Source organism: Mauremys reevesii, linkage group 19 (assembly GCF_016161935.1).
Source record: "Mauremys reevesii isolate NIE-2019 linkage group 19, ASM1616193v1, whole genome shotgun sequence".
Lineage (NCBI taxonomy): Eukaryota > Metazoa > Chordata > Testudines > Geoemydidae > Mauremys > Mauremys reevesii.
Window position 1 is genome coordinate 1,341,134 of NC_052641.1, and position 26,946 is coordinate 1,368,079.

The window sequence follows — 26,946 nt, forward strand, 5'->3', positions numbered from 1 at the left end:
AATGGAAATAGAAGGGTTACTTATATAACAAAAATCAATACACATATTCTGGAGCCTAAACTTAACAGGCTAACCTCCTGTCTAGGACAGTCTTAGCTCACCCCTAGCCTTTTACAGCATTTTCAACCAAGGCTAGTGGGGCCGGGAATAAGGAGTTTGGGGTGTAGGAGGGTGCTTGAGCTGGGACCAGGGGGTTCAAAGAGCAGGAGGGGGAATCAGGGCTGGACTGCCAGAGCGGGGCCATGTGAATGCTTTCAGATGGTTCCGCGGGCCAGATGTGGCCTGTAGTTTGCCCAAGTCAAAGGTCATGAGCTCAAGTCTTGCAGCGGCCTAGGCAAAGCAGCAGGTTTTGAGAAGGGGCATCGTGCCCCTGGAGTGGTGGGTTGGGTTTTTTTGGGCACAGGAGAGGCCATGTTAAATAGAAACAGCAGCATGCATTCTTGTACCAGCTGGTCAAAGAGCAGGGGCAAACAGAAGTGGACTTCAAACCCCCCCAGCTTCACACCCTGGCGGTTTACATCCATCACCGTAACTGCTTGGCCATTCAGCACAAGTCAAAATCTTCTCCTCTACTCAGGGCCGGCTCTGGCTTTTTTGCTGCCCCAACCAAAAAAAAAAAAAAAAAAAAAAAAAAAACAAACACACCTGCAGGCCGGCCGGAGCAGCCAAGCGGGAAGAGAACAAACCAACCTGCGGGCGGCCAGAGCAGCGAAGGGCGGGGGCGGGAGAGAACAAACCAACCTGCGGGCGGCCAGAGCAGCGAAGGGCGGGGACGGGGAGAGAACAAACCAACCTGCGGGCGGCCAGAGCAGCGAAGGGCGGGGACGGGGAGAGAACAAACCAACCTGCGGGCGGCCAGAGCAGCGAAGGGCGGGGGACGGGGGGGGAGAGAACAAACCAACCTGCGGGCGGCCAGAGCAGCGAAGGGCGGGGGACGGAGGGGAGAGAACAAACCAACCTGCGGGCGGCCAGAGCAGCGAAGGGCGGGGGGAGAACAAACCAACCTGCGGCGGCCAGAGCAGCGAAGGGCGGGGGACGGAGGGGAGAGAACAAACCAACCTGCAGGGCAGTTGGAGCAGCAGGGAAGGGACAAACAAACCTGCGGGCGGCCGGAGAAGCTGAAGTGGAAAACAAACAAACCAACCAACCCACCCTGCTGGGCGCCCGGAGCAGTGCGGGGTGGGACACAACCTGCAGGGTGGCTGGAGCAGCAAAGGGGGGTGGCGGGGGGAACAAACCTGCGGGCCGGCCGGAGCACCTGAAGAGGAAAAAAACCAAACCAACCAACCTGGGGGGTGGTGGGAACGGCGAAGGAGGGAAAAAAACTGTCAAGGTTCCTTCCCCACTCTGGACTTCAGAGTACAGATATGAGGACCTGCATGTGAACCCCTAAACTGAATTACCATCTTAGATCTGGTTTTGCTGCCACCACTCCCAAATATTAACTCCCTTCCTTGGATAGTCTTGAGAGACTTCTTCACCAAGTTCCTGGTGAGTCCAGATCCAATCCCCTTGGATCTTAAAACAAGGAAAAATCAATCAGGTTCTTAAAAAGAAGGCTTTTAATTAAAGAAAGAAAGGTAAAAATCATCTCTGTAAAATCAGGATGGAAAATAACTTTACAGGGTAATCAGATTCATAGAGCCCAGAGGAACCCCCTCTAGCCTTAGGTTCAAAGTTACAGCAAACAGAGGTAAATCCTCTTAGCAAAAAGGAACATTTACAAGTTGAGAAAACAAAGCTAAAACTAACTCGCCTTGCCTGGCTGTTACTTACAAGTTTGAAATATGAGAGACTGATTCAGAAAGATTTGGAGAACATGGATTGACGTCTGGTCCCTCTTAGTCCCAAGAGCGAACAACGCCCAAAACAAAGAGCACAAACAAAGCCTTCCCCCCACCAAGATTTGAAAGTATCTTGTTCCCTTATTGGTCCTTCGGGTCAGGTGTCAGCCAGGTTTACTGAGCTTCTTAACCCTTTACAGGTAAAAAGATTTTGGTGTTTCTGGCCAGGAGGGATTTTATAGTATTGTACACAGGAGGGCTGTTCCCTTCCCTTTATAGTTATGACACAAACAAAAACAAAACCTGCGGGGTGGCCGGAGCGCGGGTGCAGGGGGACTCCCAGCCCTGCAGATCTGCCCCAGGCAGCAGGGGGGAGAGAGAAGAGGGGCGTCCAGGGCTTCCTTCAGTGGGGCACTCGCTGTGCCACCTGCCAGGAGGGCTCCGCGCCGCTCTGGTCGGTGGGCAGGGAAGGATGCGGGCTTCCCTGCTGGGCTTGCTACAGACCTGGCACTGGGTGCTCCCCTCCTCCGCGCTGCTGCCCCCTACAGGGTGGCCGGAGCAGCAAACCAAAAAGAAAAAAACCTGCGGGGGTGGCCGAAGAGGCAAAGCAAAAAAAAAAAAAAAGGATTGGCCTGAACGCTGCCCCTTGGAATCTGCCGCCCCAAGCACGAGCTTGCTCGGCTGGTGCCTGGAGCTGGCTCTGCCTCTACTGCAGAAAAGTCTTGGGCATGCTCCAGCACTCTCATTTTGGGGGATTACTCGCCGCCTTTGTCACTGTGACTACCATCTCAAACATAAGGGCATGCCCCACACTTGTGGTAGATAGCTTTCTACCTGACTCTGGAGCTCAGGGGGACTGCATTGGCCTTAGAAACCAGGGGCTAAGAGTTCAACTCTCAGCAGCCCTGGCAAAGCAGCTGGATCTTGGAATCTCTCTGCTTTTCTAATCTAATTTTGGTTGGAAAAGGGACCTGGGCAAAAAGAGCTTCACATATACAGCACAGCAGCCAAATGGAGAAACGGCACTCATCTACAGCTCATAGCTAGGTGAGCAGCACACTCAGCCCGAGACCTTCTTTCTATGAGAAACAGGAATGCTAGTGTCTTCCACTGGCTAGGTGCTAGGAATGACAAATGCAGGTCATAGCGACAGGGTGGGGGACTCTCCCGGGAAGCAGTGACTGAAACAGATTTGGGAGTCATGGTGGAACATGAGCTCCCGCTGAGACACAGGAATCTCAGATAAAAACTACTGGAATATTGTGACCAGTTCTACTGTCTGTAATTTAATAAAATTGGCAAAGTTCAGAGAATAGCTGTGAGAATGATTAAGGGATTAGAAAACATGTCAGACTCAAGGAGTTCTAACAACAAAAAGGCTACTTGATCATAGTATGTAAGGACCTACATGGGGAACAAAAATGTGATAGGTTCTTTGATCTGGCAGACAAAGATGATGTTGAAGCTGGATTAATTCAGACTGGAAATAAGGCATAGTATTTTTAAAAGGGAGGGTAATTAAGCCATTGGAGCGATTTACCAAGGACTGTGGTTTCTCCAACACTGGCAGTTTTAAAATCAAAACTAGGTGGTTTTTAAGAAACATACCAAGGTTCAAACAGGAATTATTTCAGGGCAGGTCTGTTATACAGCTCAGACTAGATCGGGGTAGGCAAACCTTTTGGCCTGAGGGCCACATTGGGGTTGTGAAACTGTCTGGAGGGCCGGGTAGGGAAGGCTGTGCCTCCCCAAACAGCCTGGCCCCTGCTCCCTATCTGCTCCCTGACTGCCCTCCCCCTCAGAACCCTCCTGCTCCCTGACTCCTATTCACATCCCGGCCCCCTGGGACTCCCGCACGTATCCAACCCCCCCATTCCCTGACTGCACCCCCCAGAACCTTCACCCCATCCAACCGCCCCCTGCTCTCTAGAACCTCCAACCCCTCCACCCCCTTATCATGCCGCTCAGAGCTGCAGGACTGGAAGCTGCACCACCCCACAGAGCCAGCTGTGCTGCCTACGTGGGAGCATGACTGCAGAGATGGGAGGGGGGGCAGTGGGGGAGGGGCCAGGGGTAGCTATCCCAGCCAGAGCTCAAGGGCTGGGCAGGATGGCCTGTAGTTTGCCTGAGGTTATGTTTACACCACAGAGGCACAGCTATGGTGCTGCAGCCCTGTTACTGTCATAGGTACTGACTCCATCCAGGTCTGGAGCACTGACAGAAAAAAAGCTTTGTGGGTGCCTCACGCCCACCACGATCAGCTGTTTTGCAGCATGCAAGAGGTGCTTGGGAGGGAAAGGTAGAGTGGGGACGGGGCGTACTCGGGGGAATAGAAGAGGCAATGCAGGGGTGGGCCCTTGGGGGAAGAGGTGGAGTGTGTGTGGGGGGGGTGGAGGGGGGAAATCAGCACCAACCCCTGGGAAGAAGAGGAAGTCGGCACCTATGGTTACTGTAGTGTACACACTTGCTCTGAACATGGAAGGAGTTTTTCCCATGGGTGTAATTAATTCACACCCTCAAAAGGCAGCAGCAAGGTCGGTGGAAGAATTTGCTTGGCCTGTTAAGATGAGCAACAATTATGCTGAGATCTGTGGAATTGCAAAGGATGTTGTAGCAACTCAGTCACTTCCTGATTCTGGGGCTAACTGCCCAGGCTCTGCTCACTCTTCTGGAGAGACTTCATAAAAACCCTGGATCACCTCACCAGGCCTCCTGACAGGAGCCCATTTCTCTTTTTGGACAGGAATTTCAGGGAAACTGGACAAAGAATGAATAAAACGAGTTTCTGGATTTACAACTAAGCTTGGTGAGCTTTGCAAACAATGTACATTAAAAGCAGGAATTAAAGACAGTGAGATCCGGAAATAGATTTGTTTAATTGCACTTTTATTTTTTAGGTTTTATCAAATCTGTGTAGGAGACAGACATGGCTTTTACAGTTTCCACAGACACGTTGATTCCAAAGACCACACTTAAAGGACAGATACATAGAGACTATCACAATGAAGAGGACTTCTGGAAAACCTGGTTTACATGTGTTAATCCCTTTGCTCTTACACATTTATTCCATACTTTGACTTTAGATAGTTTCTACTTGAGAGCAAGGTGCTCTACCCCAAGCTAGAGGAGTTATGTGAAACAAGTGTTTACACTTCAGTATATTGGCTGGGTCACAGGAGTTAGTCTTTCATATTTTTAAGTTAAATTTGGCTACTTATCCCATTTTTATTCACTAGAACAAAGCAGCCTTTGGGTATGTGAGTTACTGCTGTCAATCAGGTCTGTACTCTGCACTGCCTGAATTAAAACAAGTTATTCTATATTTAACAGAACACTTGCAAATTTTGCTCAGGTATTTTTGTAAAAAAGTGTTCACAGAACCTAGAACAGATCTAAACAGTTTCCATTATGCGATTATAATTTAAGTGGAAATTTTTGTTTTTAAAAACAATTTGTTCCCTCCCCTCATGTGCAATATTTGCAACTCAAAATGCTGCAGGGTTGTGTACACAAAGTAAAATGACTAGAAAATGAACATAAGATTTAAACTTCCCAGCTGAGTGAAAAGCAAAAAGGAAATAGAGCACAAAGAATGAAAATTGGATTTACAAATTCTGTTCCAATAACCTATGGTGTCCTGAATAAGCCGGTTAAGATATATACACCCTCATCTATAATTTAACAGTGCCCCTTTAATCTAAAGAGTTCTAGTTTATCCTATAATCCTGCCACCTTTAGCAGCAGAAAAAAAAGGCACAGCAGATTGGCAAATGACTGCCCGGAGTAACTCCCTCCTCCTCTGTCTGGACAGGGATCCCATTAACATCTTGTTGCCAGTAGTGCTGTTGTTGTGGGGTTTCTATTGCCCATGGCAAAGTGCAGCCTCAGATAATCTAACCTGCATCACATATGGACATACATGATGTCAATGAAGTAAGGACAGGGGTGTGAGCAGATTGTGCGGTGACAAAGGTGCCTTTGGTGGGACTGGTGGGGAGCGCTAACAGCCAGGGGTTGTGGGACACGATGGCTTCATGGTATCAGACTGCAGTGAGTAGGAGGCAGAAAGTTTTGTTGTGCAGGTATTTATCGCATCAGAATTGCACTGCTGCCAAGTGCCATACACAGTTAAATAGTCAATGGTAGCTGCAAATTCTTCTGTTTCACTGGACCTGTACACTTGGTAAGGAGCAGGCTGCCTCTTCTGCAGGCTTTTCGCCTTGTGGTTTGAAGAGGCTAGTTGGATAGTTCACCCCTAAAGGGATGAAGGTTCACAATAGGCAATCTCAGTCTCACTCTTGGTCCTATACTCAGCCAGCGTGCTGCCTCCATTGGATTAGTTTTACAGGATGTCCTGGCACACACATTAAGAACATACTGGATACACATGAGCATACTATAACCCTTCAGTGTCACTCATTTTAGTGAAGGAGGGTAAAGGGATTTAACTTCTCACAATGGGAAACACTAGAGGAATCTTTAAAGCACTTACTAGAAGCTGCAGGTCTATATTTAACAGAGTATTCATTCTCTTGGCACTCTGGTCTCAGCCTGTCAGAGCTCAATGGAGCTGTGATGAATTCACAGCTTTTGCAGAGTAGCCCTTGGCTCAGGTAGCACCATTTATTGTTTTTTACAGCTCAGTGTTCAACACTCAAAACCTATGTTACCTCAACTCCTTTAGTTTCCACAAGGCATGTACGTGGGCAGGAAATACTCGGATTAGAAGTCTCAATAGTAACCTACTTCATGTACTTTCAATTGGCATCTAACTGCTTGGTGAGCATGTTTGTGATGGCCAGATGTGAAGCCCTACAGGTGGATCCTGAAGTGTCTCTAGTGAAGGGTTAATCTGACATCCCACAGATCTTCGGAATTCTATATTTGTTGTTTTAGTATTAATGGTACTAGGAGAGGTACAATTTTCTCTGCCCTGTTTTCATCACTGTGTCCGCTGCAGAGTACTGCCAGACTCGCTTATTCCAGAACTGGTTACAAAGTTCATACTTACATCAGAGTTTCAGATTAACAAATTGATGGCTCACACAAAAGGACGGCGACAGGAACATGCAGGATGAGTGGCTGACTGCTTAAACCGGGCTAGCTGATCAGGACAACGAGATTGGGTCCAACTGCCCAGCAGTGCTGTCATTTGCTTATAGTCCTGGTTAACTTGCAACCTGGGGAGCTTGGAGAGTCCCAAGCCTGTTCCATTTCCATCCCAAGGAAATGCAGCTGGTAAGTGCAAAATACATTTGAGAGGCAGCCATGTGCCCGAAGGGGAAGCTCACAGGCTTGCTTGCCAGCCACATCCAAATCATCTTCCAACACTTCATCCCATCCAGTCCAGGTCATCATCATCGTCATCATCCCCAAAGAGTGGGGTTGGGGGAGGGTGCCCTTTCATGCTCTGAAAACCCAATTGGAAAGCAGGGTGAGATTATTAGATTTCAGGCTCTGTACAGTCTTGAGGGAGACAGCACCGGGAAACCTCCCAGCTGACTGTCTTCCTCTACCTAGCATGGTGGCTCAAGCCTTTTAAATCAGGTAGGAAGGTCTGCAGTCCCAGAATATGCCTATGGAGCCTTAACATCCCCTAGATGTCCCTTGCAGGAGGGTGTCTCTTGTCCCATCATTACAGTACATTAGCTCTGAACCTGGTGATGTTTTCCTGCTGACCTGTCACCAGACAGGTGGTGTTGCTGGTCACTGCCTTTATGTATGTAGCTCATCCCTTATGTAATGTCTCAGATTCACTAGACAGTCTCCAGTTCAGCCCCAAATTTGGGGCTCCCAAAAACCTAACTAATCAGAACTAAAGTAAATGCAGGGCGCATAAGTAGTGATAACCTGAAGCTACTGGATGTCAGACATGAGGTTCCCCCATGTCTCGAAAGTTCTTCCAGAGCAAGCGGTGGCTTAATGCCTCAGTCACTTCAGAGAAACAGAAAGACTGGGGTGGTATCGATGAAGGGACTTAGGTGTTACAATGCTGAGTGGCCCAGCACATAATCTTTAGGCTTGTAGTAAATTACAGGAACACTGATCCATAAAGCCAAGTCAGGCCTCTAGGTTCCCTGTACAATAAATGGGGAGAGATAGGCACCACAAAAGCCAACACATTAGGTGCAGAGCGACTTAAGCTAACCAATGGGAGATACCAAGCAGAGGGGTGTGCGCTGAGCCCCACCCACTCTGCTTGTGATCTGTGAATGGGACACCCCTGCCTGGACTCAGGAGGCTGAATTGCTTAAGCTGCTTCTTGCAATAACGAGTTAGATGCTGCTCCACATGTGGTGATACCATCCACTTTACAACTTTTAGCCCAGTGGCTAGAGCTCTGATCTAGGATGTAAGAGACCCAGGTTCAAAACTTCTTCTCCCTGCCCAAGGAGAGAAGATATTTGAACGGGAACCTCTCCTTCTCCCCTGCAGGCAGGGGGTAGAAATTGAACCTGCATCTTCCACATCCCAGGATAGTGCTGTAACCACGGGACTCTGCGATATTCTGATGTGAGGCTCCCTCTTTCGCCTGCTGAAGCTGTTCCACTGTGGATAACTAATGAAAAAAGGATCAGAGCCTGGGGACTGGACCCAGGGCCTTCTATCTCCCAGGCTGGTGCCCTAATCACAGGACCACACTCCTCCCACCACGATGATTATCCCCAGCCAGTGGAACAAATATCTAAATAGTCACTGGGCCAGAGAGCATGGGAATGAGTGAGCACTAGCACCATTTCCTCCTGGATTTTGTGAGACCTAACCCTGCAGGCAGCCTCTGAGCATGCCTACTGGAACGGTCCTCGACTTAGGTGGACAAACGCCTGTCTTCCCTGCTTTGCAAAGCACCCTCGGGCTTAGGTGGGAGACAGGCGCCTGAATGCCTAGATGGAAGCAGCAGTGCACATACCCCCAGGATCTAGAACCTAAGAGTCTAGAGAACATTTCCAGTGGAAGCTTAGGCACCTATAATGTTAGGTGACAGCCAAGCAGGGGTTTCCCTTAGCTTTTAGGCCCAACCTGACTGGAGCCCCCAAGGGTCAAGCTGTTTTCAACCCAATCCCGACACTTCCCCTCAAACCTAAGCTGTTTTGCTGCTGCAGTGCCTCCTGCCCCTAGGGTTGGCATGGCAGCAGCTGTATGCCTCGATCCTTCCATCTGCTGCGCTCTGCTGCAGAGTGCGCTGCCACTCTTTGGCACACTCCGAATGGCAGTGCACACAGCGCAATGAGGTGGTGAAGGATGGCAGGAGCAGGGCATGCAGCTGCCATCACCCAATCCCATGGGCAGGAGGAGGGGAGCCATCCAACTCTGGGAGTCCAGCTGTTTTTACACCTAACCCAAACCTGACACTTGTAGTCCCATCCCACTGGGTTTGGGTCGGGGTGCAGGGACCTAGTTTGGTGGACTGCAGTGGTGCTGTGCATAGAGACTTAGGTGCCTAACTCTGGAGTTCAGGTTTCTAAGTTACTTTGTGGATCACACCCCAAGTTCTTACCACTTCTTCCTCATCCTCCTCTTCGGGTGGAACTCCAGGCTTTAGTGGTTTATGGGTTGCAACTTTAAACAAGTCATCATCATTCTCAGTGAGACTAGAAAAAGGACAGAGAATTAAAAGAAGCTAATTCTCAATGTGGGAAAGGAAGCCAAATGCAATTTGCCTGCATTTTAGGAATAAGCTCTAGTCTCACCACTCAGGTTTGTATGGCAGTAACAGGCTACTCACGGATGCATGAAGCTAGTTGGGGCTTATACAGTGAAGTAACAGGATTCCCCTCTAGGCAGTCAGGACGAGATCACACATTGGAGTGGAACTTCACAATAGCTAGCTGTTGATAACAACTTTGCAATGGAATCTACTGATTCAGCTAGAAACAAGGGACAAGGACCATACTGACTGCCCAGTTTGTAGTGCAGCACTGCAATCACCTATCCTGTAGGTCTCAGCCATACTAGCACTTTTCAGTTTCTCCCCTGGAGACAGCACTAATTTAGACTGGACACCTGCAACTACTATTATTTTAGCCACCATTGTTCAGATTTGCTCTGAACAAGTACCTAGCTGGCTAGCCAGTCCAACCTAGCACACTGCCCTGCACCAATGGGACAGCAGCACCAGCTGCCAGATGGTTAGGCTCCACTAGCCCACCACCAGTGGCAGGGCAACTGCACAACAATGGGAAATTGAGAAAGGAGCTACTGCAGCCATAGCACTCTCCAATCACCACTAACCTGGAATCCTTCTGCTTGGGGCTAGATGCCAGTCCTTGGGGTTCTGTAGTTTCATGGTTGGTGGCTGGATCCTTCTCTGCCATCTCTGATGTTAAGTCAGAAATGCTTGTACCCATTTCAATCCTGGGTGCATCTGGGATTCCCAGACAACTTGCCCCCTCTGCACTTTTCAGAGGCAGGGGTTCCAGTCCTCCTGTAGGCTCCTCTGCCTTGTGCTCTGTAGCTGGCATTTCTGAAGGCATGGCCTCTTCCATTGCTCCCAGCTGTGTGTCTAGAATAGAGGGCTCCAGAGTTTCTGCCTGAACAGATGCTATTTTTTGTGAGCTGCCTTCATGCTGAGCTAGCCCACTGGGAGCACTTGCCTGCCTTTGCTCAGCCAGTACAGAGTCTACATCCTCCTCAGGATCCACCAGCCCTTGGTTGGGCTTTACTGGCTGAACCAATTCAGAGAAGGTATGCGCTTCATGCATCTCCTGGATCATCTTCACTTCTGATGCTGTAGTGTTCTGGGTCCTCTGCCCTTCCTCAGGAGACCTGGGAGGTGTAGCAATACCAGCAGACTCACCTGCTGGTTTAGTTGGGTACACAGTGCTTGGTGCTGACCCATATTGGACAGCACCTTCATGGTCCTCTTCTGCTTTTGGTGGGCTTTCCTGTTTCCTCTCTCCTGTTCTAGGCTCCTCCTCCTCATCACTGTTGCTCTCTCGCCTCTCCTGTTGTCTGCTGAGCAGCTGCAGAGTTACAGTCTGGAAAACAAAGGAAAAAGAAAAGGAAAGGAAGTGTTAATCACTAGATATACAAACAGTCATGGTGGTTCATAACAGCTGCTGCTCCACTGAAGGAAGGAAAGTTTCTTGATGTTTTAATATGGAAGAAGATCATCCAGCCAGTGCACTTGAGTGGTCCATGTATTAGCAGGGCCTCTGAGGCATTTTCAGATAAGTTCTTGCACTCTTGCAGAAAGCAACTATCTAAGGTAGAAATGCTACTGCACTTGTACTCTTAGAAGATGGCAGTGAACATTAGACAAGTATCAGGCAGCACTTCTCCTCAAAGAGGCAGGCAATGCATTACCTGCAAACGGGAAAACCAAGGCTGGGCAGTTGGGACACAGCAAGTCACTGTCTGTTCTTGGAGGTGAGGGAGAAGAAATTAAAACTCGTTCCCTAACTCCCAATCCCATGTTTCTAGCCACTAGGCAACACTGTTTCCAGTTACACAGCACAGTCCTCCTTCCTTCCCCTAACCAATGGGACTTGAAACCAACCCAGGAAGCGCATTTTGGGGAAATGAGACTTCCAACTTTGCCCTCTCTCCTGAGCCTCCCAACAAAGCAGCCACTGAGTGGATGTGTGTTTGCCATCCAACTTCCACTACTCAGGCCAATACTCGGCATCCCACCTGTTGACATGCTCAGGACTGAGTCAGTGTCCTGGAGGTCAAAGGTCATGTCTCATCCTTGATGCTCTCAGCTTCCTAACCCTTGCTTCCCCTACCCCCAAGTGCCAACACAGGAAGCACTTCTGGCTGTGTAAAAGTTCTATTGCTGCCCCAAACCTAACCTGACAATCCTGAGGCTGCTATGTGTGTAGGGATTCTAGGCAGAGGCAAAGTCTAATTTCTAACGAAAACTGTTTCCACCTTAATTGTTGAAATGAGACATCTGCCATGAACTAAGCCCTACTCTTAACCTTTCTTGGTGAAGGGACCTAGAACAATCCTCAAAATCATCTCTCAAGTTGATCTGAGAGGGAAGAGTGGGTACAGCAGGCAGCTGTGTTTTGGAAAGTGCCATGTATACTTTCGAAAGTATATTGGGAAGGGCAAAAGTAAAACTTCTTAGATTCAAGTCAGCAAGAAGCCAGCAGGAACTCAGCAAAGAATCCTGTGGCACCTTATAGACTAACAGACGTTTTGCAGCATGAGCTTTCGTGGGTGAATACCCACTTCTTCGGATGCAAGCAGTGGAAATTTCCAGGGGCAGGTGTGTATATATAAGCAAGCAAGAAGCAAGCTAGAGATAATGAGGTTAGATCAATCAGGGAGGATGGGGCCCTGTTCCAGCAGCTGAGGTGTGAAAACCAAGGGAGGAGAAACTGGTTCTGTAATTGGCAAGCCATTCACAGTCTTTGTTTAGTCCTAAGCTGATGGTGTTAAATTTGCAGATGAACTGGAGCTCAGCAGTTTCTCTTTGAAGTCTGGTCCTAAAGTTTTTTTGCTGTAGGATGGCCACCATAAAATCTGCTATTGTGTGGCCAGGGAGGTTGAAGTGTTCTCCTACAGGTTTTTGTATATTGCCATTCCTAATGTCTGATTTGTGTCCATTTATCCTTTTCCTTAGAGACTGTCCAGTTTGGCCGATGTACATAGCAGAGGGGCATTGCTGGCATATGATGGCATATATTACATTGGTGGACGTGCAGGTGAATGAACCGGTGATGGTGTGGCTGATCTGGTTAGGTCCTGTGATGGTGTTGCTGGTGTCGATATGTGGGCAGAGTTGGCATCGAGGTTTGTTGCATGGGTTGGTTCCTGAGCTAGACTTACTATGGTGCGGTGTGCAGTTGTTGGTGAGAATATGCTTCAGGTTGGCAGGTTGTCTGTGGGTGAGGACTGGCCTGCCACCCAAGGCCTGTGAAAGTGTGGGATCATTGTCCAGGATGGGTCGTAGATCCCTGATGATGCGTTGGAGGGGTTTGAGCTGGGGACTGTATGTGATGGCCAGTGGAGTCCTGTTGGTTTCTTTCTTGGGTTTGTCTTGCAGTAGGAGGCTTCTGGGTACACATCTGGCTCTGTTGATCTGTTTCCTTATTTCCTCGTGTGGGTACTGTAGTCTTGAGAATGCTTGGTGGAGATTTTCTAGGTGTTGGTCTCTGTCTGCGGGGTTAGAGCAGATACGGTTGTACCTCAGTGCTTGGCTGTAGACAATGGATCTTGTGGTGTGCCCGGGATGGAAGCTGGAGGCATGAAGGTAGGCATAGCGGTCGGTAGGTTTTCGGTATAGGGTGGTGTTAATGTGACCACCACTTATTTGCACCGTGGTGTCTAGGAAGTGGACCTCCCGTGTAGATAGGTCCAGGCTGAGGTTGATGGAGGGGTGGAAGCTGTTGAAATCATGGTGGAATTTTTCCAGAGTCTCCTTCCCATGGGTCCAGATGATGAAGATGTCATCAATGTAGCGTAGGTAGAGAAGGGGCGTGAGTGGACGGGAGCTGAGGAAGCGTTGTTCCAGGTCGGCCATAAAAAAATACTACCCAAGATCCACAAACCCGGAAATCCTGGACGCCCCATCATCTCTGGCATTGGAACTCTCACTGAAGGACTCTCTACTCAGACCCTATGTTACCAGCACTCCCAGCTATCTCCGTGACACCACTGATTTCCTGAGGAAACTACAATGCATTGGTGACCTTCCAGAAAACACCATCCTAGCCACCATGGATGTAGAGGCTCTCTACACAAACATCCCACACACTGATGGAATACAAGCTGTCAGGAACAGTATCCCTGATGATGCCACAGCACAACTGGTTGCTGAGCTCTGTGCCTTTATCCTCACACACAACTATTTCAAATTTAATGACAATATATATCTCCAGATCAGTGGCACCGCTATGGGCACCCGCATGGCCCCACAATATGCCAATATTTTTATGGCCGACCTGGAACAACGAAAGCTCATGCTGCAAAACGTCTGTTAGTCTATAAGGTGCCACAGGATTCTTTGCTGCTTCTACAGAACCAGACTAACACGGCTACCCCTCTGATAGCAGGAACTCAGTCCTCTGAGCCAGGTACCCACATCCAATGCCCATATTCTGACTGATCCACTTCCTCCAGTACCACAGTGACAGCTTGCATTGCTGCACTTGTATTATTTCTTTAGAGGTAAAAACTACCAAATTCTTCTGCCCAGTTTTCCTTAATATTAAATCAAATTAAACCATCCTTGTCTTATTTAGCTTATCCCCTACTGTCTTGTGAAAACGCAACAAGAATGTTGAGCATATCAGATGCATTGTCTGGGGCCGGTTTTGTTCAATATCTTCATTAATGATCTGGAGGATGGCGTGGACTGCACTCTCAGCAAGTTTGCAAATGACACTAAACTGGGAGGAGTGGTTGATACGCAGGAGGGTAGGGGTAGGATACAGAGGGACCTAGACAAATTAGAGGCTTGGGCCAAAAGAAACCTGATGAGGTTCAACAAGGACAAGTGCAGAGTCCTGTACTTAAGATGGAAGAATCCCATGCACTGCTACAGACTAGGGACCGAATGGCTGGGCAGCAGTTCTGCAGAAAGGGACCTAGGGGTTACAGTAGACAAGAAGCTGGATATGAGTCAACAGTGTGCCCTTGTTGCCAAGAAGGCTAACGGCATTTTGGGCTGTATAAGTAGGGGCATTGCCAGCAGATCGAGGGACGTGATCATTCCCCTCTATTCGACATTGGTGAGGCCTCATCTGGAGTACTGTGTCCAGTTTTGGGCCCCACACTACAAGGAGAATGTGGAAAAATTGGAAAGAGTCCAGCAGAGGGCAACAAAAATGATTAGGGGACTGGATCACATGACTTATGAGGAGAGGCTGAGGGAACTGGGATTGTTTAGTCTGCAGAAGAGAAGAATGAGGGGGGATTTGATAGCTGCTTTCAACTACCTGAAAGGGGGTTCCAAAGAGGATGGATCTAGACTGTTCTCAGTGGTACCTGATGACAGAACAAGGAATAATGGTCTCAAGTTGCAGTGGGGGAGGTTTAGGTTGGATATTAGGAAAAACTTTTTCACTAGGAGGGTGGTGAAGTACTGGTATGGGTTACCTAGGGAGGTGGTGGAATCTCCTTCCTTAGAGGTTTTTAAGGTCAGGCTTGACAAAGCCCTGGCTGGGATGATTTAGTTGGGAATTGGTCCTGCTTTGAGCAGGGGTTTGGACTAGATGACCTCCTGAGGTCCCTTCCAACCCTGATATTCTATGATGATTGTCCTAGTTTCTCTGGGAGAAAAGGTTCCCATATTTTACTGTCCCTCACTGTTACATCTCCTCCTATTATTTTATAGTATCCTTTTCATTGCGGTTACTAACCACAGCTTCACACTATTTCAGACCCAGGCTAGAGGTATATGTGTTCTTTTGGCCCAAGACTCATTTTCACCTTTGTTGGCTTGTATCCCATCAGTACTGTACCTTGATGGTGTTCATGATAACACCAAGAACCATTCTGCCACTGTATGACTCCTCCAGCTCAAATTCACCTCTCAAAATCTGAAATACCCCATTCATGATCTTCTTCACCTGAGAACAATGAAGAGGAACATATAAATATGATATCTGCGTCATTTGTAACATGTAAGAAAGAATGGGCCACCAAACCAACATCGTAGGCTTCTCCATACAGCAGAACAGTCAGTCCAAGAGGGACCACAGTTCTGTTTTACGAGAATGCACCTTTCACATTAGGCATGGCAAGGCTGGAGACTGCCAGAGTTGCACAAAATATAATTAGTGACAGCTTGAGCATGTGCAAATGGTACATCTTCCAGGATTTTCATTCTTTAAGAAGTTGTAATCTGTATTGAGGGGTCAAGACTTCACACCAGGAGTCACACTGCATCTTTCCCTCCAACGCCTCTGATTCCTAGTACTCTACACAGGAACAAGCTCATCCTCTGGGCATGCTTCCCCCAAAGAATAAGGCACTGCCAATGTGTTTAATAAGTAACTCTTCCCCTACCTAGGGAAATAGTTCAGGGTAGATATGGAGCAGAGACGAGGGTAAACCAGACCACCCTGGTTGGGCCAGCTCACCTCTTCTGTAGAGTCTGCAGGCGGAGATCTCTCCTGATTTTCCAGTACAGAGTCCTTCTCCAGCTCCCTGATACGCTCTTCATAGCGAGCCTTCAGGGCAGCAACATGGGACTGTAGGGCTGAATACTGTCAAGGGAAAGAGGTAGTCAGAGCAACTCAGTAGATCTTCACTGACATTCAGATTTTGCTACTGTTGTGCCCAGTTTGCAGCAGGACAGGTTAGTGACAGCAGCACATTTGTTCACAATGCCATGATTGTCTTTGCAAGAGAGATTAAAAAAACAACAAAAGCCTAAAAAATTTGCAGAGAGCTCCTAAGAGGCAGAACACAAGCTGCAATTTTCTCCTGTTCCTGATAAAGCAGCTTTATGCAGGATTTCACTAACTGAGGTATTTACAGAACTCCCTCAGAATTGTCCCAGGAACAACCACCATTGCCCCTACCCCTGTGAAGACAATAGTCATGCTGGGAAGGAAGACCCTGTGGAGTCCTCCAACCTTGGGATATCAAGGAGGGGGTACGACTGCACTGGGATGCTATGCAGCAGCATTCTCTGGCAGAAGAGCTGGATCCTATCACTGGGCCCATATCAGCCACTGGAAACAACACAAAGCTCTCTCCTTCATCCAATGGGACAACATCAGTGGCCTCAGTCAAGATACTACATCAGTGAGGGCTGGCCTTAGTGTTCACCCTTTACCTTCTCGTTGATCAGCCCCAGTTGCTCCAGCTTCTCCTGAAGCACAGAGAGTTTTTGCTCCTCGGCATTTCTAGAGTGTTTCAGAGTGGAGAGCTGAAAAAAAGAAACAGAATTTTAACAACACACATAAGAACGGCCATACTGAGTCAGACCAAAAGCCCACCTAGCCTAGTATCCTGTCTTCTGACAGTGGCCAATGCCAGGTGCTTCAGAGGCAATGAACAGAATGGGTAATCATCAAGTGATCCACCCCCTCTCACCCATTCCCAGCTTCTGGCAAACACAGGCTAGGGACACCATCCATGCCCATCCTAAGCCATTGATGGACCTATCCTCCATCCATTTATCTAATTCTTTTCTAAACCTGTTATTGTCTTGGCCTTCATAACATCCTCTGGCAAAGAGTTCCACAGGTTGACTGTGTGTTGTGTGATTTAGCTGGGGATTGGTCCTGCTTTGAGAAGGGGTTGGACTACATCAGGGGTAGGCAACCTATGTCACACGAGCTGATTTTCAGTGGCACTCACACTGTCCGGGTCCTGGCCACCAGTCCAGAGGGCTCTGCATTTTAATTTAATTTAAATGAAGTTTCTTAAACATTTTAAAAACCTTATTTACTTTACATACAACAATAGTTATATATGATGGACTTATAGAAAGAGACCTTCTAAAAACGTTAACATGTATTACTGGCACGTGAAACCTTAAATTAGAGTGACTAAATGAAGACTCGGCACACAACTTCTAAAAGGTTGCCGACTCCTGGACTAGATGACCTCCTGAGGTCTCTTACAACCCTGATAGTCTACGATTCTAAGAAATACTTCCTTTTGTTTGTTTTAAACCTGCTGCCTATTAATTTCATTTGGTGACCCCTAGTTCTTGTAAAAGCAGCAAAGAATCCTGTGGCACCTTATAGACTAACTGACATTTTGCAGCATGAGCTTTCGTGGGTGAATACCCACTTCTCCAGATGCAAGATCTTGTGTTATGTGAAGGAATAACATAACACTTCCTTATTTACTTTCTCCACACCCATCATGATTTTATAGACCTCTATCATATCACCCTGTAAATGTGAGGGACTCACCCCTGCAGCGCCTCCTGCTGGTCTCTTAGGGAATTAGCTCAATTCAGCTCCAAAGCGCCCTCTGCAGGCTGGTGATCCGCCTGTCCTCTGGCCCCCGTGTCCCTCCCGGACCCGGTGCCCTTGTACGTGGGGTGCTCCCCTCAGTCTTAGGGTCTCCCCTCGCTGGGGAACCCCCACCCACTAGTCCCACCTCGCCTCAGTATAAGGCTACTGCTAGTCATTGTCTAGCCCCCCCGCCCTGGGGCAGACTACAGTATCAGCCTACTCAACACTGCCAAGGTTGGGTTTGGATCTGCTGCCTTGGCCTACCCCTGGGCTGCCCTCTGCAACCCCCAGTACCTGTTGCCTTATGCTAGGCCACAGCCTGGGGCTTTCCAGGCCGGAGCTCTCCAGCCCCTTTGCCTTTCCCCAGCCCTGCTCCACTCAGGTACCTAGTCTCTAGCTCCTGGCAGCTAGGCCCTTCTCCCTCTACAGGCAGAGGGAGACTGTATGTCTGCCCCTGGCTTCTCTGCCTTTATAGGGCCAGCTGAGTCTGTTTGGGCTGCAGCTGGGGCCATGCCCACTTCCCCCAATCAGCCCAGCCTAAAAGCTGCTTTCTCCAGCCACAGCCCCCTCCCAGGGCTGTTTTTAACCCTTCAGGGCAGGAGCGGGGTAACCACCCTACTACACACCCCTTAGTTGTCTCTTTTCCAAGCTGAGAAGTCCCAATTTTATTAATCTCTCCTCATATTGCAGCAGTTCCATACCCTTAATAATTTTTGTTGCCCTTTTCTGAACCTTTTCCAATTCCAATATATCTTTTTGAGATGGGGCGACCACATCTGCACACAGTATTCAAGATGTGGGTGTACCATGGATTTATATAGAGGCAATATGATATTTTCTGTCTTATTATCTATCCCTTTCTTAATGATTCCCAAAATTGTGTTCACTTTTTTTAATGCTGCAATACATTGAATGGATGTTTTCAGAGAACTATCCACAATGACTCCAAGATCTCTTTCTTGAGTGGTTACAGCTAATTTAGATCCAATCATTTTATATGTATAGTTGGGATTATGTTTCAATGTGCATTACTTTGCATTTATCCACACGGAATTTCATCTGCCATTTTGTTGCTCAGTCACCCAGTTTTGTGAGGTCCTTTTGTAACTCTTCACAGTCTGCTTTGGACTTAACGATCTTGATTTTTTTGTTTTGTATCATCTGCAAATTTTGACACCTCACTGTTTACCCCTTTTTCCAGATCATTTATGAATATGTTGAATAGGACTGGTCCCAGTACAGACCCCTGGAGACCACCACTTATTTACCTCTCTCCAGTCTGAAAACTGACCATTTATTCCTACCCTTTGTTTCCTATCTTTTAATCAGTTACCAATCCATGAGAGGATCTTTCCTCTTATCCCATGACAGCTTACTTTGCTTAAGAGCCTTTAGTGAGGAAACTTGTCAAAGACTTTCTGAAAATCTAAATACACTATATCCACTGGATTACCCCTGTCCACATGCTTGTTGACTCCCTCAAAGAATTCTAGTACATTAGTGAGGCACGATTTCCCTTTACAAAAGCCACGTTGACTCTTCCCCAACAAATGATGTTCATCTGTGTCTGACAATTCTGTTCTTTATTATAGTTTCAACCAGCTTGCCCGGTACTGAAGTCAGGCTTACTGGGCTGTAATTGCCAGAATTGCCACTGGACCCTTTTAAAAAGCTTGGCATCACATTAGCTAGCCTCCAGTCATCTGGTACAGAAGCTGATTTAAACGAGAGGTTACATACCAAACTTGTTAGTTCTGCAGTTTCACATTTGAGTTCCTTCAGAACTCTTGGGTGAATACCATCTGGTCCTGGTGACTTATTACTGTTTTATTTATCAATTTGTTCCAAAACCTCCTCTAATGACACCTCAATCTCCTCTGATTTGTCACCTAAAAAGAATGTCTCAGGTTTGGGAATCTCCCTCACACCCTCAGCTGTGAAAACCGATGCAAAGAATCCCTTTAGTTTCTCTGCAATGGCCTTATTGTCATTGAGTACTCCTTTAGCATCTCAATCGTCCAATAGCCCCACTGGTTATTTAGCAGGCTTCCTCCTTCTGATGTGCTTAGCAAAAATTAAAACAAACAAACAAAAAAAAAACCCTACAACTTTGAGTCTTGGCTAGCTGTTCTTTAAATTCTTTATTGGCCTTTCTAATTACACTTCATTTGTCAGAGTTTGTGCTCCTTTCTATTTTCTTCAATAAGATTTAACTTTCACTTTAAAAGGATGCCTTTTTGACTCTCACTGCTTCTTTTACTTTGTTGTTTAGCCACAGTGGCACTTTTTTGATTCTCTATGTTTTTTAATTTAATCAGCAGCAGAGATGCATTTTTACTATTCCCTGTCCACCAGACCTATCAAACCTTTCTCCTCAGAAAAACTGTCATACTCAGTAGACATCAGCTGCAGCATTTCCTGATAGCTAATTCTGTTCTGAGGTCAGCATGCCCCTTCTCTGCCCTATACAGAACCCCTGCTAATACATCAACAGCCAGCCTCTGCATTAATCTCAACCACCCAGAGTTAATGGGGGCAACATCCAGACACATCCTCCAGTCAAGAGGGGCACTGTCATCTCCTCTGAAAAGCCAGGAAATGGAAAACACTAGCCACACCAAGGTGGCAGAGCACTACTGGGTATTAGATTCCGACTACACCCCTCCCATTTGCTTCTAAGGGACAACAGCATGCAGGAAAGAGGTGGAGAAGTGAGTGTATAGACAAGCAGTTAGCAAGGGAGAGTCTACCTTCTCTTCCAGCTGGGTGATGTGCTGCTGTTGAGAGTCTCTCTGCTCACACACCTCCTGATACTGCCGTAAGTGCTGCTCCTTGGCAGAGACCAACATGCGCTCACATTTTGCTTCCCACTGGGATTCCAGTTCTGCCTGGATGAGCGACTGCTGCCCATGAAGTAACAGCAGTTATTAGCAGGGAACTACCAATACATGACAGTTACATCCACTCTTATGAGCAGAGAATTCTGAGGTAGGGCCAGGGCAAGGCAAACTCTCTTGCCTAATTCTGCCATCTTGGAGTTGGTGTTCTATCCCTGCAGCATTTCCTCCCCACACAAAGCACAACTCTATCCTCCGTGGGAGGGCAATTCTCTAACGCTGGCTCAGATTGCAGCCCCTTGCTTCACCAGCTGCCGTTGCTATTTGAAGGAAGCCCAACAGTGATGGAGCCCGGTTCACGCTTCCCTCTACAAACAACTCTACTCTTCCCCAACTCCACTCTGACTAGTTAAAAAGGAGCTCCGCTCTTCTCCTGCTCTGTTAGCCAAGAGGTGTCCACCCTTGTGCCATCTTCTGATCACTGCATCACTTGCTCTGGAAGACCAAGCAGGCAAGATTTGCACGCATCAGAACTCAGGCTGCTCCTGTTGCCCCAAAGCCACACAAAAGCTGGCTGGAGACCAAACTCAGAATCACAGCCAATTGTTTTGAAGTTAGGAGCCTTCCTTACTCCCTAACTAGTGTAGTTTCCTGTTTGCCTTGGTTACTTAGTTCTTTGAAGTCATAGGTAAGAATCCTGGAGCAGGAGGTAAAGGCAAAGCCAAAGCCAACACAGGCCAGCAAAGCAGAGGAGAAGCACTGAAGACTAATCCCCTTAGTGAAGCAGGGTGCTATTTCTACACTGAGCAACTGATGCAGCTGTATCTAATGTGTATTGGCTATCTATAATCAACTGGCTTTCCAGCTGGAACTCACACAAACCTATCCAGTGGGAGGAGGTCCCCTCACCTGCTCTGCTGCTGCTTGATCAGTTGAAGTCCGTGCCTTTTTCAGGAGCTGTCGAAGCTTGTCCAGTTCTTCCTGGTAGGACCTGCGAATCTCATCCATCTCTTCCTCAGCCTGGCTTCTCTCCAAGAGGGATTTCTTCTTCCTCTCAACAAGGTTCTGGGGCACAGATAGTGGTATGTCTGAGCACAGGTCTGGACTGCATCCAGATAGCATCTCATCCCCTGGGGCTCTGTGGGGAATCTTATTATCATTATTATAATATACGGTCATTAACATACAAGGAACATTAAAATCTATGTAAGTGCACTCCTGAACTGATGCACCAAAACTGTGTTGCTTGTAGGGAAAGAGTTGGCAATCCAAAATTTGGTTTGCCTTGTGTGGGTCTGCAGAAACACTAGGTTAAGTTTAGCATCTAACTGGAACTGTGCATTTCCCTTGAAATGTAGATGCCTGGTCCTACCTTTTCCAGGTTCTCTTTCTCTACTTTCAGGTCTGCTAGCTCTTCTTCCAGTGTCATAACCTTCAGGTCCAGTTGCCTGTGGCTCTGCTTCTCAGCTCTGAATTTAGCGTGCGTGTCTTCTGAGGATTCTTGGAGCTCTGCAAGAACACAGCTCACTGTGAGTTTCCACACTTCGTATTTCAGATTAATCTGAGTGGAAGAAAACTTACAGCCCATAGCAAGAGTAGAACACAGAAGGGTCACAGAACACGTTAATGGCTGTTGTTATGAGGACTGAAGGTAGGACTAGAAGTAATAATCTCCCTTGCAGCAGATTAAACCTGTTACTTCTTGTCCTACCTTCAGTCCTCATAACAACAGCCATTAACATATCTCAAGACTTATCAGTTTCCCCTGCCACCCCCCGCCCCCAAGTCTTTCCCCCCCCCCTCAAGAGTTCTTTTAGCAGCTAAAATTTTTAGTCTTTCCTCATAGGTCAGGATTTCTAAATCCTTTTTTTTGTTGCTCTCCTCTGGACTCTAATTTGCCCTCCTCTTTCCTCAAGTGTGGTGCCCAGAACTGGAGAGTACTCCAGCTCAGGCCACACCAGTGCTAGGTGGGACAATTACTTCCCAAGTCTTACATACAACACTCCTGTTAATATACCCCACAATGATATCAGCCTATTTCGCAACTGCATCACATTTATAAGAGTCTCTGGCTCTCGCATTGCACGCTGACCTCTTATTAAACTCCAAAGATATCCAATGAAGTGACTACTTGTGTTGATTTTATTACCCTAAAGAAATACTGGTACATTACATATTGACTGAATTAACCCTTCAGAGTCTGTATGGCTCCTACATGGAAGACACCTGGGAAACTAGCTGTTTTCAGAAAGAGGTGGAAAGGTTTCTGGCCCAGGGGAGGACAGGACGGGTCTGGACTCTTGACCAAAGCTACTCCAAATCTGATATTTTGCTTCCAGGAAAAAAACAACAACAACTGAACTTCTGCTTGCATCCAGTCCACTTCTCTACCACCAGCTTGAGCAGACTGTCAGCTGAAAACAGAGCAGCCAGGATTCAGCCTGGGGGCAGGAGGAATTGATCAGTATAATAGAAAAAAAACCACAATAATAAAAAACTAACAACTCCTCTTCAGGTTCATAGTACACAGTCTCCTGAAGGCAAGTGCCTATATAGAGCCAAGGAGAGCTTAATAGTGAGCTGAAAAGTAAAGCCCGCTTTTTAGCTCAATTAGATGAAGCAGACACCGCAAGAACAGTGTCTCAACTAACAACAATACTTAAGGCCAGATCTGTTTACACCCGAAAAGAATCAGGATTGAGCCACAGTGAAATATATGGGTTTTCACTGATTTCACCAAGAAGGGAAATTAACTTTGTTACTAGAGTCTGCATTGTTTGCAAAACAATCACCAGGTTATGTCCACTAAACAACTAATGAATGCTGAGAAGTTACCCAGTTGCGAAGCACTATTGGTGTGCATGACAAAGTCTCTATCCCATAAAGGAGCTTAATCTAACCCTGAAGGAAAAGCGAGAAGAGAAAAGGAGAGAGGAGGATCTGCTCTTGGAGGAACATTTGCAAAGAACTCAGAGCATTTTAGTCTGTGGGCTCCTCCAGCCTTGAATGTGCCACAGAAACAAGGCACTCTTTACTCATCTATGTCAATAAGCCACATTTGCAAACAGGGCAGACTTTGTATGGCCCTCCTTCCCCACTGCCAGGCATATTACCAAGGAGGATTCAGGAGACTGAGTGAACATAAGAATGGACGTACTGGGTCAGACCAAATGTCCATCCAGCCCAGTATCCTGTCTACTGACAGTGGCCAATGCCAGGTACCCTGGAGTGAGTGAACCTAACAGGCAATGATCAAGTGATCTCTCTCCTGCCATCCATCTTCACCCTCTGACAAACAGAGGCTAGGGACACCATTCCTTACCCATCCTGCCTAATAGCCATTAATGGACTTAACCTCCATGAATGTATCTAGTTCTCTTTTAAACCCTGTTATAGTCCTAGTCTTCACAACCTCCTCAGGCAAGGAGTTCCACAGGTTGATTGTGCACTGAGTGAAGAACTTCCTTTTATTTGTTTTAAACCTGATGCCCATTAATTGCATTTGGTGGCCCCTAGTTCTTATATTATGGGAACAAGTAAATAACTTTTCCCTATTCACTTTCTCCTCACCACTCATGATTTTGTAGACATCTATCATATTCCCCCTTAGTGTCCTCTTTTTCAAGCTGAAAAGTCCTAGCCTCTTTAATCTCTCCTCATATGGGACCTGTTCCAAACCCCTAATCATTTTAATTGTTCTTCTCTGAACCTTTTCTAATGCCAATATATCTTTTTTGAGATTAGGAGAACACATCTTTATGTAGTATTCAAGATGTGGGCATACCACAGATTTATATAAAGGCTATTTTGTTCCCAATCACTTAGTTTTGTGAGATCTTTTTGAAGTTCTTCACAGACTGCTTTGGTCTTAACTATCTTGAGCAGTTTAGTATCATCTGCAAACTTTGCCACCTCACTGTTTACCCCTTTCTCCAAATCAATTACGAATAAGTTGAATAGGATTGGTCCTAGGACTGACCCTTGGGGAACACCACTAGTTATCCCTCTCCATTCTGAAAATTGATCATTTATTCCTATCCTTTGTTCCCTGTCTTTTAACCAGTTCTCAATCCGTGAAAGGATCTTCCCTCTTATCCCATGACAACTTAATTTATGTAAGAGCCTTTGATGAGGAACCTTGTCAAAGGCTTTCTGGAAATCTAAGTATACTAGGTCCACTGGATCCCCCTTGTCCACGTGTTTGTTGACCCCTTCAAAAAAACTCTAATGGATTAGTAAGTAGTGAGAAAAAAAAGCAGCAAAATCTTTGAAGCGTTCAGTCAATTTTTTGGTTTTGCTTTTGGCTGTGCAATATTAAGTATGGGGAGGAGAAGCTTTCTTTTTTACCCCATCTGGTAATCAGTTTATGCTGTCAGAGTATGAGGACTGTTGAAACCCTTGTCATTTTATGGGCTACTATTCATCTAAAAGTCATATCCTTTTATCTATCTTGCCGAGTTATTTATCTCCATAGCTTCTTATGGCAGGAAGCAGGAGGCGTCACAGTAAGCACTGATATTCTGTACCATGGTGTTTCAAGAAGGCTGCTCACCCAAGAGGTGCCAATGTCAGAAAGCTCACATGCAGTCCAAACTCAGGTAGTTCCATTATGCCTAACTAATCTCTGCATTTATGCTAATTATTGATTTCCTCTCTTAAGACTTGGCTGTGTTCCACATTAGAACTAGCTTCAGTAATCTTTGGGATAACGGTGCTATAGGAACATGGACTAGTTGACCCAACTGCAAGAGGGACTTAGTTGCACAACTCACTAAGGACTGCCATACTCTCTGGCAGGGCACCCTCAGTGGGTGAAAGGGAACCACCAGTATATCAGTTTAAATCTAAATCTCAGTAGAGACAAAAGTGATAGGGATGAAGCCCACCAGCCTAACAGCAAGGTGTCCACCTAAGAGCCTGTCCTAACAGGCTCCTTTGTTGGCAACCTCAGCAGGGAGGCTAAGCACTGATTTGCACATAGAGGCAGAGCTTCCTTCTCTCCCTTAGTTGGCCCCTCTAGCTGAAAGCTAAGGCACATTATGCTAAATAGATTTTTTTGGCAATTCAGACAGCTGCCACTGAAGTATAGAGTTAAGGTCACCAATACAGCTGACCTCAAGTTAACAGAGAACTAGACCATGATCTAAGCAATAGAATCCACCCCCTGACCGAACACTTACCAGCTAGATGTGCTTGCAGTTTGTTGAGCTGTGCCTCATTCATCTCTGCCTCCTGCAGGGCTGTGGTCAGCTGTGTGTGCAGGTCCATCTCCTTCTTCTGGTGAGCAGTCAGCTCCAACTGCAGACGGGAGACCTGTGCTGTAGCAGCTGCCAGCTCCTCTGCAACTTTGACCTGCAGCACAGAACAGGGGGAAATATCAGAACTCCTAAGTATGTAAGGAGGGCCATTTAGGGATCTAGGGCAAAAAATTGGGGATTGGTCCTGCTTTGAGCAGGGGGTTGGACTAGATGACCTCCTGAGGTCCCTTCCAACCCTGATATTCTATGAAGTGGGGTTTCCAAAAGTTGACTTACAGGTCAGTGCTAGGAGCCCAGATTCCATGCTTGGTTTGCATAACTAGATGGCAGATGCCCTCCTCCATTACAGATACACCTTGGTGGAAGTTGCAGGCCAAAGATGAAGCACTATACATTGAGCTGAGCGGCAGCTACCTGACCACACCCTCCACCCTGATTTATTCTAGTGGCTGGTGACAACCTCATTTCCAAGACAGATTAAAGCAGGTCACTTCAGGATGTTTTTTCTGAAAAAGCTTTAAATGAGACGTGTTTCACTGGTTGGCTGCTCTGTTCAGCCCTTTGGGACTACCAGCTGGCGAGACATCAAAGCCTAATTGCCCACAAAAAGGCAGACAGGAGTCTGCCACCTGCAGACACACACAGCTCCCTGGAGGTTGCAAACAGACTGAGTGCCAGGGTAGCAAGTCTGATGATACAATTCTGCCCCTGTCCTTCTAGATTTGACATAAACAATTAAAATGAACCGGATGATGTGCTCCTGGGGATAAAGCTATGTTTGGGATGGGTAATAGTCAGATGGAAGTGGACTTGCAGACTATTTTCAAGTGAGTACAGGGATCAGCTTATGAAGACTAGTTGTGGAGCGGGAATTTCAGAACAGGATGTGTTCTCTGCATTCTCTAGATGGTTAGGTACATGCTAATTTGCTGAGGTATTTTTCTGGCTTGCCAAGTTATGCACTGTAAAGTGCAAGTATTATATACTTCTAACAGTGATCACTGTTCTATTAAACTTTTACATTTGGATTTTATTTAAGTCAGTGATTCACAGGAAGCCAGAGCTAATAGACAACTTGTTAATTAAAACGTATTGTTAAAAAAACAAAACACTGAAAAGGCTCAAAGCATCTAAAGGAAACGGATACAAACTAGATCCAGCTCCAAGTCTTTTGGGATAGGGACAAAATTCATGA

At 46.9% G+C, this 26,946-nt stretch overlaps 1 protein-coding gene across 10 annotated transcripts in view; it reads right to left on the bottom strand.

The window, feature by feature from the left end:
* Positions 1-4,649: 4,649 nt before the first annotated feature.
* The window catches only part of FKBP15 (FKBP prolyl isomerase family member 15), a 96,925-nt gene continuing 74,628 nt past the window's right edge, over positions 4,650-26,946 (bottom strand). For 8 of the 10 annotated variants that reach the window (XM_039506568.1, XM_039506569.1, XM_039506564.1 and 5 more), the window contains 10 exons: positions 25,674-25,845; positions 21,866-22,002; positions 21,403-21,558; positions 20,407-20,559; positions 16,522-16,614; positions 15,821-15,946; positions 15,200-15,307; positions 10,017-10,762; positions 9,283-9,376; positions 4,650-7,194 (listed from right to left, as the gene is read on the bottom strand). In XM_039506568.1, the coding sequence (XP_039362502.1) occupies positions 7,117-7,194; positions 9,283-9,376; positions 10,017-10,762; positions 15,200-15,307; positions 15,821-15,946; positions 16,522-16,614; positions 20,407-20,559; positions 21,403-21,558; positions 21,866-22,002; positions 25,674-25,845 (1,863 nt within the window). In that variant the 3' untranslated portion in view covers positions 4,650-7,116. The remainder of the gene's footprint in view (positions 7,195-9,282; positions 9,377-10,016; positions 10,763-15,199; positions 15,308-15,820; positions 15,947-16,521; positions 16,615-20,406; positions 20,560-21,402; positions 21,559-21,865; positions 22,003-25,673; positions 25,846-26,946) is intronic. The other 2 variants (XM_039506567.1, XM_039506571.1) reach the window with 2 other exon arrangements.